Here is a 16837-nt window from a genome sequence, read left to right as displayed (position 1 = left end):
GTTTAAAAAAATTAAATACATCAGGCCTCCTTTGGACCTCAGGTGCCTGCCAGCCTCCTCTGGGTGCTAAGTTGGAATGGCTACATGAGCCAAAAGGACTCAGAGATCTCCATGGTAGTCCACAAGACTGAGCTCAACCCTGTCTGGAGGAGGGGTTTGGCTCCAGGAGACGCAGCTCTGCTCTTGGTCTGCAGCGCCCAGATCGCAGGGAGGTGTTTTGGGAGGGAGCAGCCTTTGTCACTAAACCAAATGCTTTGTGTTTCAGCCATTCAGGGCTCCTCTCACCACTTCTGGAACATGGGATGTGCTCTAGGCAGTCCCCATAACTCAAAAAATGGATAGGTGCTCTTACAGACCACATCACACGCTTATCTAATTTATATTTTAAACCAGGAGACACATCCTCACTTTGCTAGAGATTAAAGTATGTGTAACAGTAAGGTACAGAAAGGGCACCGGGGTACATGAATGCTTGTAAAATTCGCTGCACACTTCAGTTACACAACTCAGAAGGCTGGTTGGAGTTTTTATTAGAATTTTTATCTTAATGATGTTTTGTAGATAAGAATGCACTTTTCAGTGTCTCTTTTTTCAGTGATTAAGAATGTGTGAAGACTTTTTCCATCTGCTTCTTCCTGTCCCTTCCCATTAACTCTGAGCATCAGAAGGAACCAGCATGAGGGAGCTCACTTGGAGCAGCCTCTGGGCCAGAGTCTGTGGTCAGATGACAAATCTATCCTGCACACTTGCTGGAAGTGGGACTATCCATCATGTAGGCTCAGCATTCCTGCCTCTAAGCCAGGGCAAGACTGTACAAGTAACAAGGTACAATTGTGATTTCACATGAACAGGCTGGGAGGAGCCTGCTCATCTCCCATTTCAAGACTGTGATCTGAGGTTGATAATGATGTGTTAGATTTACATTGAAGTTATTCTGTCTATCCTGAGTAAATCCCAAAGCCCCTAATTGCCATCCAATACATATATTTAAACATTTTTGGGTGACTTTATACTGTGAGATGCTTTCCTAATGCCATGGTCTAGAAATTTCAGGTGCAATTATCTTCCAGTCACATTGGTACATCAGAGAAAATCTGAGGAGAATATGGCAAATGCATTTTTAATTCAACAGTGTGTCTTAAAACTGTTTCCCAGAATCATTGTGGCCACTGCTTTGAAGAGCTGCTGCCTCCACTGTGGAGTGAAATTTGTGAATAGAGAGAAGGCTCTTAATTGTGGATTTTTCCATTAAGATGTTGTTTATATGAGCAAGAAGCTGAGGTGAGCAGTGAAAGATTAGCTGCTACATATAACTAGCTGTTTGGTTTTTATATATACACTTACAAATATAAACTGCTACTTTGCAAATAAGTGTCTGTACCTAAGACACAAGACCAGAATGTCCTAGAACTAAATGTACTCCAAATCAAGGCCAGGTTGGATGGGACTCTGATCAACTTGGTCTAGTAAGAAATGTCCCTGCCCATGGCAGAGGGGTTGGAATGAGATGATCTTTAAGGTCCTTTCCAACCCAACCATTCCATGACCATTCTTTGATCTGTTTATCATTCCACAAGCCTTTAGGGATAGGAAAAAAAAAAGACATTAGGTAATCCATACAGATTTCAGTTCATTGACTTGAACTCTTTAGCAACAATAAGAGGTATGCATGCTTCATAGAACTGCTTGTTAAGGAATAATAATGGAGGTTAACATCTCCTCCATATGTAAGGAAATACAGTTCTGCTTGGCTTGCATCCTCTTGCTTTCATACTGGTTTTAGTCATAATGTATCTTTTGCATTGAAAAATTCTAAAGATCTTTCAAATAGTCGAGAAGCTATGAAGGCAAGAGCTAAGCAAATAACCTTTTCAACTGCAAGCAGATATCATTTAAAATTGTGCATATCAAGACCTTCCAGTTTGCTCCATTGTTGTGATTGTTACTACACTACACTTCAAAAAAGAAATATTGGAGTTAGGGTGTTTCACATGTTAAACACAAGTGAGAAAACCAGTTCTAAAGACTAAAGAGCTGTTACAGCAGTAGTCTGTAGCTGTTTGAAAAAACATTAAACAAGAAACAAGTACTGTAGGTCCTCCCTGAAGTGTAAACTCCTTTTTGTGGTTTTCATGGATTCTGTAAAATGTTGGCAGATGAATAGTGTAATAAAAACCATGAGTGTCCCCAGTTGTCGGCTCTGCCACACTGCCAAATGTCTAACCCACCAGCCCTGAGCAGTCAGCAGAGACATCTGCTGCTTCTGACGGGAAAAAAAGGCTTTTTGGGATAACTGTTGCCTTGGTCACCGGTTTGATCAAAGATGCTGGGCTGCACATTCCCATTGCTCAGCCATGGGACACTGTCCCTTGCGAAGGACAAGGGCAAGAGGAGGCAGTTCTTATCCCCCTGCAGCAAGGCTTGTCATGCTGTCAGCAGCTCCCAGTTATGAGCCAAGTTAGTCCCCAGTGTCTCATTTAGTTCAATTGTTTGGGTGGTAATTGCAGAAGTATTTGGATGTCACTGGTTGTTCTGAAAACCCTGACTATGGAAAATGAAGCTCTTCTAAAATAAATCACACTTTTACATTATGAGATCAACTTTGTTAATACAGTTCTGTGCACATAAGGCTAGTTTTCACCTCAGTTTCCAAAGATGAATTAACTAATTTTCAATGAGTTTGAAGAAAAAATGAGTAACATTAAAAATTACATTTAGCTAATTTAGCAGAAAAAAACCAGCATAAAGACATCTAAGTATTATCAAATGTTTTCAATTTACACTTGGCACAATTATTTCCATGCTTGACTTAAGAACTGAGCAGATGCCAAACCAAGGAAGTAAGCACATGGAGAGCAAACTGTTGGAATTATAAAAAGATTAAGCAACATTTCTGAAAGCTGTTTTTCTCTTTGGAGACCTGAGTATGGCTACAAAGCATCATTTTGGTAGGCAGTTAAGAGTATAAAGCCAAAACATTGTAACTCAACCCGTGTACAACATTTACATTCAGCTTCTTATTTTATAGAAGATGTCTGAAATTATTCTAAGTTTAGGTGAAGGTATACACTAATTTGTTTAAATAAATGCTTTGATTAATAACCATTTATATCAGCATGTCATAATTATCCTAATTAAAATGGCAACACACCTGCAATAAGCAGGCTAATAACATGGGAAGCTTATTTTTAATGCATGTTGGATACTGGACTGCTTTGTGTCTGACATTTTTACTGTTAGGGTTTTGCCTCATTTCGGTCTCCATGGTCTAGAAAGTCTTCAGCATTTCCCTAAGTGCATATAAAACTATAGACAAAAGAACATTGATATAATTTCCATAGTCAGTTTAAAGGCTTCTGCTGAACGAGATGAGCTCTGTGGTCTCTGTGTGTGGGGTGCTGCCAACACCTCAAGGACTGATCCCCACAAAGACTCCCAGTTCACACTCACCCAGTTCTCTCTCTGTCGGGGACTGGACTTATGACATGAAACACTACTGTATTTCTGTGTAGTATTTTGGTTTGGGGCAGTGTTTTGACAGTTTTTCTCGAGATTGTATAATTTCATATATATTTCTCTCTTTTCAATTAAGATCAGAACAAATTTCTGATTCTGTATTTTACACAAGATATACTGCTTGTATTTAACCCCTTTTTGTTAAGGACACTCTTTATTCTGAAGCAGTTTTGATGTTTCTCATCTTGTCTGTCTCATTCGGGAGCATCTGCCTGGGATATGTGCACCAGCAGCCAGAGGTTTAATTAAAGTAAAAACAGGTAGTAAGGAAGACAGCCTGAAATTTAATTTTAATGCTTTGGAATGTGTGCTCACCATAGGTATGGTGGAACACTTCAATGCATCTGTGTGATTGGTGACAAAACAAGTGACAGGGACAACACCCCTCCCTCTAATGCCCATACTGCGGGCGCTGAAACACAGCCGGCTTCTGAATTTTCATGCACCCTGCAATTTCCTCTGCTGACAAATGGGTATGAGATAGCAGCAGCAAACCTCCAAACATTAGTCACACTGCTTTCCAACAAGCAACAATTACATGTAATAGGTACTCTGTCATCTTGCTCCAGCTGAATTTTATAAAGAATTCACTAATAAAAACTTGGCTTCTGCTTACAAGCTCAATATGCTACTTCAGAAAGCATAGGCAACAATTTCAGCTTGACCTGAGTTTAGTAGCATATTGTCAGCTGTTAAAGTTTGCTGCACATTTTTATGTTCATTTGTCAGTTCTAAATAAAGTGTTGGGCTATGAGCTCTTTCACCAGTTTTATCTTTGTATCTATTTTCATATTGCTGGGTTGCATTATTCAATGCATTTTTAAGACATCCAAGCATGTCCAATACAAAGATCAGAAATATTAACTGTCTTAATTATTAACACTGATGTAAGTGCACATATTAAGATATTCAGCTATTTATACAGCTATCCAGCCTCATTGGCCTAATAAGTCTTGCTAATTCTGCTGCATGGAGAAAAGTGATGTGCTCCTTCACAGAGGTTGTGGTCAAGCTCCTTGAACCAAAACCAAGCCCTAGGATTTACTCTAGTTAAAGAACAAAGAAACACTGCTCTTCTGTTACTCAAAGCCCCTAAAAGCAAGAGGTGAAAATATAATTGTGACTTATCTGAAGTTTGAGTGACCTTAGTGTACTGTTGACTTGGGATCAATAGTGGCATAGAAATAAGATGAACTTGGCTGTAAAGCCTGTAAAGTTGAGACAGTGCCATGAGGTGCCTCAAATTTTCCCTCTAGAGTCACCACAATCCAGTTTCCATTAGGGACTGGTATATAGGGATACCAATGGCCTTGTGTGCATATGGTGGCACCTCTAACATCAATTGAGACAAAACCACTGATTTGGACTAAGGTGGATGGGTCACCTTTCCTTAACTTGGAAAAGAGACGTCCATTACAATGCACAGGTTTTTCTCACCTACTGATACAAATAAAACATTTCTGAGGGGAGTTAAGGATGACCTTCATATTCATAGGCCCACTCTAGTTTACCAGCCTGTGTATGAGCTTATGTATGGGGAGATTTGTACCTTGATTTCAGTCTGGGATTGGATGTGAGTTGACTATTCCTTTGACAAACATGCCATTTCCCCCATCGGGCCCAGAAATACAGTTTGAGGATACACTCTTACAGTAGTGGAACTTGAAACATCTGAGGAAAAGGCAGAGTTGTCTGGATACAGGAAATCTATTCTTTGCTGCTGTTGAGATGAACACTGAACTGCATTCAACCTGGTTTACAATTTCAAAAGAAACAATGGAGGAGATAGTTCAAGTGCTAGGAGTTTACTCTGAGGCTCATCGGTGACAGCTCAAATGAAAATACTTTGTGGAGCAAAAAAATCTAAACTTAAAACCTTGTTTGCCTGCTGATACATTGTGTACGGAACTTCTCAGAGCAATTTCATCTGGCTGCCATCTGCCAGGTTCGGTTTAAGGTGGCAGCGACTCTGTTCTCCCCGCGGCAACCAGGAGACCCGAGGTGTGACTGACCAGAGCAGGAGCTCGGCAATGCGAACACTCCAAAGAAACTTCTAGGCAATTCCACGATGCTTCCCGCCGGCACTAGAACCTAGGGGAATTTCAGTCTGCTCCTGAACCGCGGCTATGGCAGCTTTAGTAGCCAAAGGCACGAGTGAGGGGCTCCTATCTGGGACACTGAGCTCAAATCCGTTCCCTGAGGCGCGGCGGTCAATGATCCCCTGGTGACAGACACCCGACGGTCCCGGCGGGCTGGCACCGGCACCTCGCACAGCCGCTGACCTCGGCAGCTTCTGCCTTCCTCCCGTCAGGCCCTCCGGAGCTCCCAAGCTTCATCTGAGTCCCTCCAAGGGAGAACTCGAGCTCGGATAGCGCTGAATGAACAAGCCCCCGGGCCGGAATATCCCGAGGGACAGGTTCATGGCCTCCCGGGGTACATCCACCGGGAATGGCGCTAGTCCAGACCTTCCTTATTCCCAAACAAGCGCCCTGCCCAGGAACAGCCCGGGGGGCTGCGAGGATCCCGTCAGCCGCTCCCAGAACAGAGAAGCCCAAAACCTGAGGCGTTAACAAAACTCCCGAGATGATCCGGGGTCCAAACCTTCCTCATTCCCAAACAAACGCCTTTCTCAAGAGCGCCGCCGCTCCCCTCACACCGACCCCGCGCCCGCCCCCGCGCGCCCTGCGCACTCAGCCGAGCCACCGCCCCCAATCCCCTGAGAGCCCGCCCCTCTCCCCGCCCTACGATTGGCCGCTCGCGCTGTCTGTCCGGCGCCGCCGCGGCCCATTGGGCGAGGCCGTGACACGGCCCCGCCCCCGGCGCGATCGGTTGGGGCGAGCTGAGAGTAAATAGACGCCGGAGCCCAAGATGGCGGAGCCGCCCAGTCCCGGTCGTGGCGCGGCGGCCTCCGAGCAGGAGCTGCTCGGCGCCAGGACGGCCCCGGACGCGAAAGGTTCCCGCGGATCCCAGCCGGCCGCCAAGAAGGTGAAGGGAGCCGAAGAGCGGAGCCTGAAGGGCGCTAAGCGCGTCAACGGTGAAGGGGGCGGCGGTGGCGGGAGCGCCAAGCAGCCGCTGCCCGCGGTCGTGCCCGGCTACAGCGGCCCCGGGTCGTGGGGCTTCGGCACGCTGCCCTCGGGCCCCTCGGCGGGCGCCGGGGGCTTTGCCTTCCCTTCCCCGCTGTCCCGGAAGCTGCTGCCGCCCGCGGTGCTGCTGCCGCCGTCCGCCTCCCCCTCCTCGTCCCACCCGCAGCACCAGCACCGCCACCACCGGCACCGCCTGGCGCTGGCGGCCGAGGCGGGAGGCGGCAGCGGCGGCAGCGCCAAGCCCAAGAGACCCAAGGAAAAGCGGGACAAGGAGAGGAGGAAGCACGGGGCGCTGCCCGTTGTGGCGGCGGCGGGAGATGGCGGCGGGGCCCTGAGCCGGGAGGAGAACGGGGAGGTGAAGCTGCTGTTCCCCAAAGGTGAGCGGCGGGGCAGCGGGGGCCGGGAGGGAGGGCTGGAAGGGGCGGCGAGCGCAGGGGGCCTCGCTGGAGCTGCCCGGCGGCAGCGGGAGGTGCCTGCGACCCGGCCGGGGGCTGCGGGCAGCGCTGGACCCGGTCACACATCGCTGGCGTTGTGTAGGTTCGTGGGGAAGGCAGCGGCGGCTCCGTCCGCCGTCGATCCTGTCAAAAAAGGGGGTGTGGAATTAGCGATGGCGTCAGCCAGAAGCTGCCAGAGGCCTTAGGTTTTCTTACCTATTAGGGAAATGAGGATGCCGAGTAATTTATTAGAAATGTGCGCACAAAATTGAATTGGGGAAAAACGAAGAACATGTTGCAAAATATCGCCGTAATTTAAAAATGAAATCCTAAATCATCTAATTTCTTAGGCTAATAATTTTTACAGGATAAGTCATTGAGTACTGGTAAAATGCAGTTAAAATTTAGATACTTAGACTTTAGATATCTCATGTAGCTGCTGCTCCACGCTTTCTTTATTTTTTGAAGATCACATCTCCCAAGGAATGCTCGAGGTCCTCAGGATAAGGGGAGGAGTGCTGGGTTAGTTCATTAGTGGTGCTGGACAAAAATGGCCATACGAGGTAGGACAAGATGTTAGGCAAGAGTCTTGCTTGGATTCCTGCTGTGATCAACAGTAAATCTTGAGAACTAAAAGACAATACGTTAATACATGATGACAGTACAAGAATACATGCTTTTATTTCTAGTGTGTCCTTTCCCAGTCTCCAGTGACCTTAAACCAGATGTTGATGCTTTTATATTTACATTGAAATATGAGGATTTTGAAATGTACATTCCATTACCTAGTTTAATCAAGTTTTCTTTATTTAAAAGGAAAGATAAATTACAGCTGTTGTGTAAATTTAGGTTACTTTGATTGTGGCCTATACCTGTAATTACAGGATCAGCCAAGCTTGTAGGGAAATATCAATATGCCTTTTTGTCTGCTGATTAGGTTGTCTAGGCTGCCTTAGTTCATTTTCCACTAATTTCTGTAAGTATCTTAGTCTATGATTCACTGACCATTGAGGGTTTTTTTTATTATTTACTTGGATCTTGATTGGTGGTGTACAAGTGGGTTTTAAGTATGTAATTTCAGTGCTTTCAAGTGTTCCAGTTTAGGGCTTCTTTCCCTCTTTGTTCCTGTCCAGAAGTTGACTGGGGAAAAGCCTTTAGAAACAATGCTCAGTACCTGTTTGATGTTAGTGAAGTCATTTTGTCTTCAAGGATAGCTGCTAAGAAACTCGCCCAATATCCTTGCAAAGCTGTGTAATTAATAACCATATTTGCTCTGATTGCTGTAGTGTCCTACCAGTGTTAAAAAGAGTCATGTTAGTAAATCTTGGAACCATATTATAATAACAAGAAGAAATATTCTTTCACATTGGTTAAAGAAATTGACACTGATAGTGTTAACTGAATAATTGATGTGGTTTGTCTTTAAAGAGGAGATTCTGCACCCTGTATCTGGAAAAGATACTCTTCTCAAAGCTTATGTACTCACAGTCACAAAATATTTTTTTTTAGTTGCTGATTGCTCGCAACAGATCATTTTACCTTACATTTGTTCCTTGAAAACTTACCTACATGCAACAAATAAATTTTCAAAGGCAAGCGATACCTATTTGGCATATGAGTCTACATATTTATTTTTAGAGGAGTAGTTTCTAACCCTAAAATTTTGTGGCATAATTTCCTATATAAAAGAAGAACTTTATTTTAATTAAACTGTATATTTTTGCAGAGAAGGCTGTGAGAAAGTGAAGGATGCACTGAGTCTTCCGCTGAGAGCTGCCAGCCTTTCAAAAGTGATTCAGTATTTGACTGTAGATTAAAGAACAGGTTTGTGCTGTTAATCCTGTGAATAATTTATTTCGCAGAGAGGAAAGGGAAAAATGCAGTTATGATGCATGGAGAAAAGAATGGCTGGGGGGCAGGCACATAGAATCCTAAGTACAGAGGAAAGCTAAGAATGACATTCAGGTGGGTGGGTAGAATAGTCAGGACTTGTGCACTGGGAGTGCTGAAGCTACAGACTGGAAAAAGATACCAGAGGGACTGTGGCTGCAGCATATAATAAGTGAATGTGGAATGAATTTGAAATACTAACAGGAAAGGAAAATAGCAGTCAAAAGCAGTATGGAGGTGATTCTGGTCTTGTTTAGGGGTGAAAAATTATACTTACGTGCTGTAGAAAAGGCCAGGAAGGTAGGATAGAAAGAGAATGAAAATTTTAGGCAGCCTACAGGGTGGAATTGAAAAGCATGGGTAAATTTAGATGATTTAGAGTAATTATGAAAAACTGAAAGGCTTTCACATACAGGATATATGAGGGGCAGGGAAGTAGGAATAAAATATTCTCCTTCAGGTGTAATGAGCTGAGTTTGTAGAAGCGTTATCAGTGCATTCTAAAAATCAGCCTCATGCAGGCAAGTACAGTCTCTTGTTCCTGGAGTCTGCAGTTAGACAACCTTTCTGCTTTTGGTGCAGTGGAGAAGTAGCAGCAATTTGGAATATTGATTGTTTTTCTCTCCTAGCATTCAGAACTGATACGCATGCCAGTGTTGCACCTGCCAAAGGAAAGTTGTGCCAATGGGGAGACTAGAGGTATAGAGGCAGGAATACTAAAAAATAAGCAGGTGGAATGGGTGAGAGTTCTGTGGTCGTTTTGAGGCTCTGAAAATGGAAAAAGTCCATCCTCCTGTTTGCAGCCAAAATGGAGATGCCCTGCAGGTGGGTACATGGGATGGAGTGGAATTCCCAGTCATTCTAGTACCTATAAATGAAGAGTTGTGGTTTTGATCAGTGAGCTGTGTGCTCTGCTGCACAGAGCTCTTAGGGTGTGAGGAGGAAAAGCTTTACCTTTGTGAGAGAGACTGAGGGCCTGCACAGATTTCAGTACTAGAGAAAATGAGAGGCAAAGCTAGAGGAATCAGGAGAAGAATGGCAAAATTTGCCTCATGAGATTGTTAGGACTGTGGTATATACAATACAGGGAATCAGGATGTGCAGTGATGTGGGGTAAATGAATGTGAGATCTGGCCTTGAGAGTAGTAGCAAATGCATTTTCCTAATTTTGGTTTAATTATGGTAATGATGATAGGGTATTGATACGGAGGAGGAAATTGTGAGATTTTTCACCTTGCATTCAGAAAAGCTGATGATAGGAGCTTATCTGTGTCTTTCACTTGCAGTAGTGATTATGAGGTAAGGGAGCCTAGTTCTGAGGCACCCTAATTTCCTAAGTGATAGGAAGACGTTAAGCTTGATAGTAGCCAAGAATGGATGATATTTTTAAAACTTTAAAAAATTTTATATTTTCTTCAAGTCTTTGTTTAAAGACTTCATTGGTCTTTTAATTAATTGCAAAGAGCTTTTAAGTTGCAGAGTCATAAGCAGGCCTTACAGCTTGTGATTCCATTAAATGAATGGAGTTCAGTGACCCCTTCAGAGATATCTACCATGAAGAGAACCTGAAAGAGCCTTTTGCTGCATGCATGATTTATTCTGCAGATAACGAGGTTTAGGCTGTTTAAAATAAGCTTAAATTTCACTTGTCATGTATGTTCTGATAGTGGAACTAAAGTTGTGCAATGTTTTTGTTTTTAAAACCCAGTGTCAGTCTGACAGAAGTGATTGCTGTTCATGCTATGACTCTGCTGATTCAGTTAGTCATTTAACTGGTAGTCTGCTCTAGCAGTTCTTAATTGACATTGTTTTCATAACAGTGCAAAGCTCAGCTCAGCCACTCCCCTCTTCATTAGACAACGCCTGTCCAAATCTTTGGTTTTGGTCCCTATGTAAGGGATAATGCAGTCGCATGATCCATATTTTCTGCTTTTCTTGCTGCTTCTGTGTACAATTTCTTTCTCTCCTTTTTTTTCCTTCAATGATACATTTGTAAGATTGCCTCAGTGTGCAGGCAGTTGCAAAATGAGATTGAAATCTTTTGACTTGCGGATGGGGATTCCCCATATGAGCAGGAAAGCTGAATATGGCACTGTAGCTCTTGTTTTTAATATTAGTCTTTTTTTTTAACTCTCCCTCCTTTGCTCCCCCCTTCCCACTCCCCTTCTTCTCCTGCTGTCTTTGAAGGATAGATAAGATTAGATTTCAGATGAGCATTTAGCAATGATTCTTCTGGTAGCTGTTACCTTGTGTGACCCTTCTGGGATTTTAGCTTTCAAGAATTTACACTTTTCAGTCTTAATAATTTTAGTCTGCATCCAGTGGGATGCTCATTTCATAGTCTCTGTTACCAAAGTAGGTTGAAGAAAGTTTTGAATCTTCTTTTCCCCTTCTTTACAACTGGAGCCATGCATCTTGCTTGTAAGGTTGTCTTTTATTTTTTTTTCTGCTAAACATTTCCTCCTTCTGTTAACTACTGCTTCTCTTTTTTTCCTTATACTATGTGGCTTGACTCACTTCCCTCTCCTGTCTGTTGAATTTTTTTAATATAGCAGTAATTTTCCTGCTTATGAGGCCTCTTGATGACTCTCATTTGAATTCTTCAATATATTTCTATTTAGATACCCTACTGTAAGTAGCAATGTCTAAAAAGTGTTTAGGGTTTTAAGTATGGTATTCAGGAGGAAGAGGGACCTCTCAAATTTCTGTTGCTGTTTGATATTTACATGCAGTTCAGTTTTCAGAGCTGGTAGTGACATTAATGTAAATATGCAATGTTGAGATAAATTTGGAGCAGTGCATCTTTTTCTTGAGGGACCCTGGCCCCTTTTTGATAACTTGAAGCTTGCTACTCAGAGCAAAATCTTTCTAAGCTGGAGAGCCATGCCCTTCCTGTACCCCAGAATCCAGCTTTGTGTGTAATTTACGCAGCAGAAACTTACTCTGATTTTTAGAATAAGAAATAAGTTTTTTTAGTTGACACAAGATCAGGAGGCTGAAGCATTTGATCTGAAACCTCTTGAAGAGGCCTTATTTGTAGCTCTCACATTGTCTGTTACTGATTTCAGCTCCCCAGTGCTTGAGCTTAAACTTGACTCATTCAGTTCTGCATCTAGAAGGTCTCCTTAAAAGTGTGAAGCTTAGAGGAACTGAGAACTGTAAAGATCATGTTTAAGTTTTTTGGAAGTGTTTTAATTCTGAAAGAGATCTGTCCTCCTTTTCATTAATTGAAGAGCTTGAGGAAATGTTCTTGCCTGATAAGGGGATTTCTTTAGTCATATCATGGATTTCAAATTACTGAAAGGGTTGTCAGCCATGTATTCCTGGCTGCTGGGATGTGAAACCTGTCCTATTTTTGATGATTTTTATTTTATCTTGAACATACTGTATGGGTTTTTCCATGTTCATTAAGTTGGGAAACCTGCTCTGCAGTGTACATTGTAGTATTTAATAAGTGCAGGTGTCAAAGCTGTTAACATGGTGATGTTAAATGTACTTCATGTACCTGCATAACCAGTTAAACATGGCTTCTTGAGGTTTTATTTTTATGGGTGTTTGTTCAAAGTGAGGAGAGTGCTGATGGAAGGGTTGGTAACTGATGTTCTTGTTTGCCCCTCCTTATTCCCCCTTCCTTTCAGTTACACTGCTAGTGGTGTTACCCGTATTGATGGTGTCCCTTAGCAGTAGTCTGTAAATATTTTGCCTCATGTGCAGTGACAGCCCTTAAATCAAACAGAGGAGAGAGAGGCAGAATACTTTGAACATAATCTATGACTGACTACTAATGTGAGTTACCATCTGGAAAATGATGCAGAGCAGCTGCAGCTTTTGGCATCTGATAGGGCTGTACAGCTCTCCTCTTTTAGTGCTGAAATGGACTTGCTTGTTTGAGCTCCTGCATGGGCTTCAAGGTGCAAATTTCCCAAGTGACAGCCACCACATTGCACATAGTCCATCCACTAAAGACCACTTCCCACTTACTATTCACTCTCTATGCTCTAGGTTTACCCTTTTGTCTGTAGAAAGCTTGCAGTAGAGGCAAAGATCTGATTAGATTGCTGAAGTCAGGATGGTGTGTTCCTGTATTTACTGCTTGGGAAATCGTGTCAGACATTATGAGAAGGTATTTCCTGAGTTGGGAAATGAAGGACTTACACTATACCCTTTAATTGTAAATTGCTATTTAATGTATAAATACAGTATGTATCCATTTATTTATGTACTTAACCTAACAGAAAAGGTAGCTTTGGAATTTGAGGAGGAAGTATGCATATAATTCTTAATTAGTTCAGTTCATTGTGTAGAATTGTTGTGAAGTGAAAATATTTTTCAGATGCCCTTTAGAAAGGTGAGATGGCACACACCATAATAAAAGTCCTCCTGTCTATATGTAGCACTTCTTTTATTTTAATGTACTGCTGTTGCAGCATTTCTTTTGGGTGTGGGTGTACTGTTTCTGTGACATGCAAAGCAAAGAATATAGACTTTATGGTGACACTCCTTACTGTGAATTTGAGCAAGACATGTAGAAATCTCTTAATTCTTTGGGTGTTGTATTTTTTCTAGACAGGGATACTTATTCCTACAAAGCTCTATATTTTTAAAAGTATACACTGGTTTATTTAGTAGAGTTGGATTGGGTTTGCGTGGCAAGGTTTTGGTAGCAGGGGAGATACAGGGGTAGCTTCTGTGAGAAGCTGCCAGTGATGGTGATAGCATCTCTGGGATTATGATTTTAAAAGGGGGGAAGAAGTTACTGCACAGGACCAATTGAAGCTGGAGAGAGGAGTGAGAATATCTGAGAGAAACATCCCTGCAGACACCCAGGTCAGTGCAGAAGGAGGGGCAGGAGGTGCTCCAGGTGCTGGAGCAGATTCCCCTGCAGCCCCTGGATCAGCCCCTGCTGAGGCAGCTGTGCCCCTGCAGCCCAGGGAGCTCCATGGTGGAGCAGAGATCCACCTGCAGCCCTTGGGGGACTCCAGCCTGGAGCTGGTGGATGTCCAAGGGAGGCTGTGACCCCGTGGAAGCCTTTGCTGGAGCAGGCTTCTGGCAGGACCTGTAGCCCTGTGGAAAGAGGAGCCCATGCTGGAGCAGGTTTGCTGGCAGGGCCTGTGACCCCATGGGGCACCAAGCTGGAGCAGTGTGTGCCTGAGGGACTGCACCACAAGGAAAAGGACCCACACTGAAGAGCTGCAGCCCATTGGCAGGACTCACAGTGGAGAAATTTGTGCAGTACTGTCTCCTGTGGGAGGGACCTCACTCTGGAGCAGGGGAAGAGTGAGAGGAATCCCCACCCTCTTGAAGTCGGAGGAGTGACTTATGATGAACTGACAACAGTCACCATCCCTCTGTGTCACTCAGGGGAAGGAAGTAGAGAAAATTGGGAGTGCAGTTAAGCCTGGGAAGAAGAGAGGGACGGGGGAAATGTTTTTAACATTTCGGTTTTATTTCTCATTACCCTACTCTACTTTTGATTGGTAATAATTTTTTTCCCCAAGTTGAGTCTGTTTTTGCCCATGACAGTAATTGATGCTACATATGATCTCTTTGTTCTTACCTCAACCGGTGAGCCTTTTGCTGTATTTTCTCTCCCCTGTCCAATTGAGAGGGGAGTCCTGAAGTGACTTTGGTGGACACCTAATGACCAGCCTGGATCAACTTGCTACAAGAGTATGAAATAACTTTATAGTAAGAGAGGCTTTTTTTTGGCCCTCAGTCAGTAGAGCTTGAAAACTAAGGACTGAACCTAGCTCTTAGTGAACTTCCATAGCTGATTCCTACTGTACTTGGATTTATATTTTTTTTTAACCTGAGCAGGAAGTATTTGCAAACTCTGTTTAGTCTATGACCAATTATTTCCTTAGCAGTGTATTTCTTTGTCAAAGTCATACAAAGTAAAAGCATGTGTTTTGATAGGTGGAACAAATGTAATGAAAAGATAGATTTCTTTCTTTTTTGCCCTGGGACACAAATGATTTCAAACAGTTGGCTTTTAGTATCTTTGGAGGTATGTAGAGGCCTAGGGAGGCTGTGTACTGGGGATATGCCATTTCTGTAGAGGCTTATTTCATCCTCAGCAGCTCAAAAAGCTTTCTTTATTTTTCTTTTTTATTTGTTAGGAGTAGTCTCGGTGGAAGCTAACTGCAGATTATTCAGTGGTCGTGGAAAGCTTATCATAAACAGCTTTTTACCTTTTACTGCTTTGTGATCTTGGTGCCCTACAAATGAAATGGAGACCAGTAGTAGCTTCTACTGGCCAACTTCAAAAAAAACTGTACAAGAGCATTCCAGGTTTTCATAACTTCAACAGAACAAGATTTTCTTGTTTTTCCTTGCCAGTGTCACTCACTGCTTGTTTATTCTGTGATATGTAGGTTGTAAATTGCTTAATGTTGGGGGTATTAATTTTAAAGCAGGAATTCTATTAAGAATGTTCATGTTTCTGGATGTCCCTGAGGAGAACAATATGCAGAATTTTGTTTGAGAGTTGTGTTTGAGTTCTGCAAGCTGGACTAGAAAATACTTATTAATACTCATGAACTTAAGACATTTCAACTGAGAATTAAGTTCAAGTGTTAATCCATGGAATAACTCTCATTTTGACACAGTTTTTTTTTTTTAATGTGCAAAGATTTTTTTTTTTTAATTTCAGTATTTGTTTATGTTTTTTTTTAAGTGAACTACTGGCCATTGTTAAGCTATTCTGTGAGCTTTGAGGGAGGAAATCAGAAAATCTGTACATTCAAATTGATCTTCTCAATTGTTTTTTACTTGCATCAGTCACTACTCTGGTTTTGTTACAATACTGTGATTTCTAGAGGGGAAAGTTTACTCCAAACTTCTCTCAGCTGCATTTACAATGTATTTGCAATCACTTATGGTATGATTTACTTGTGGCTGTTGCTGGGGGATGTTACAGAACACATTCATTGTTTCTTTTGTTGGGAAGGTTTCACTATTGACTCTAATTGCTTTGTAGATGTGAAAATAAACTAGAGGCTCTTTAAAAAGTTCTCTGTCTTTATGTGTTGCTTCTGACAAAACTGGAAGATTCATTGGCCTCATTTTCATGAGCTGGCAGTAAAAGATTCTTTCAGTCTTTTGTCCTCTTTCAGCAAGACTCAACATCTGCATATGCTCTTTAATCTTGCTTTGATTTGTAAGTGATAGCAGAAGTCAAGTGTGCCTCTTAACCATACAAAAATGTTGGGATAAAATCTAGGTCTTCCCATGATAATTGTAGTTCTGGCTGAGTTGATCATTCAGCCAAGGTTATAAATCAAACCTGGTGTTACTGCCTACTGGCTGAGTGTCTGCTTTCAGAGTGTTACATTAACTCCTTCTGTACAATTTACCCAACTTCATACTCAAGTTGCAGGAGATTTACAAATTAGGGATTCCTTTTTGGGGGAGAAACAGGTTGGAGAGGAAGATTTGTGTCTGTTTAACCTATTCCTAGAAAGGTTTGTGTTGCTTAGGAAAGCTTGTTTGGTTTCCATGGTCTGCTATACACATAAATCTGCTTTGTCATCCATCCCTTCCCACAGAGGTGTTAGGAGGAGGCTGTTCTTGGACACGGCTGTTTCAGTCACTTAGAACTAGGGCATCCTGTAAGTGCAGCTACCTTATTATATTTGTGCCAGTATAGTTTCTGTTCTCTCCCTGCTGCTGATGATCTGTGGAGAGGCAAGAGACATTTCTCAATTGCCATCTATTTTGGTTTTTATTTGACTTATTTTCTTACGACTCTCCCTAAAAGACATCCTTTGCTTCACCCTAAGAATTGCAAAGGTTTAAGTTCTGTATCCTCATTAGAATATTCCTCAGAGGAAAGATATGAATGCTGTGGAATCACGGTTAGAGCATTCATTTATGTGGATTACTGTCAGCTCTTTGCACCTTTATCAACAAGCT

General features: G+C 42.6%; 1 protein-coding gene across 2 annotated transcripts in view; it reads left to right on the top strand.

Moving 5' to 3' along the window:
• Positions 1–6356: 6356 nt before the first annotated feature.
• The window catches only part of RSBN1L (round spermatid basic protein 1 like), a 40738-nt gene continuing 30257 nt past the window's right edge, over positions 6357–16837 (top strand). For both annotated transcript variants that reach the window (XM_068189610.1, XM_068189609.1), the window contains exon 1: positions 6357–6976. In XM_068189610.1, coding sequence (XP_068045711.1) covers positions 6385–6976 — 592 coding nt within the window. In that variant the 5' untranslated portion in view covers positions 6357–6384. The remainder of the gene's footprint in view (positions 6977–16837) is intronic.

Source organism: Anomalospiza imberbis, chromosome 5 (assembly GCF_031753505.1).
Source record: "Anomalospiza imberbis isolate Cuckoo-Finch-1a 21T00152 chromosome 5, ASM3175350v1, whole genome shotgun sequence".
NCBI lineage: Eukaryota > Metazoa > Chordata > Aves > Passeriformes > Viduidae > Anomalospiza > Anomalospiza imberbis.
This window is presented reverse-complemented; position numbering and strand designations above follow the sequence as displayed.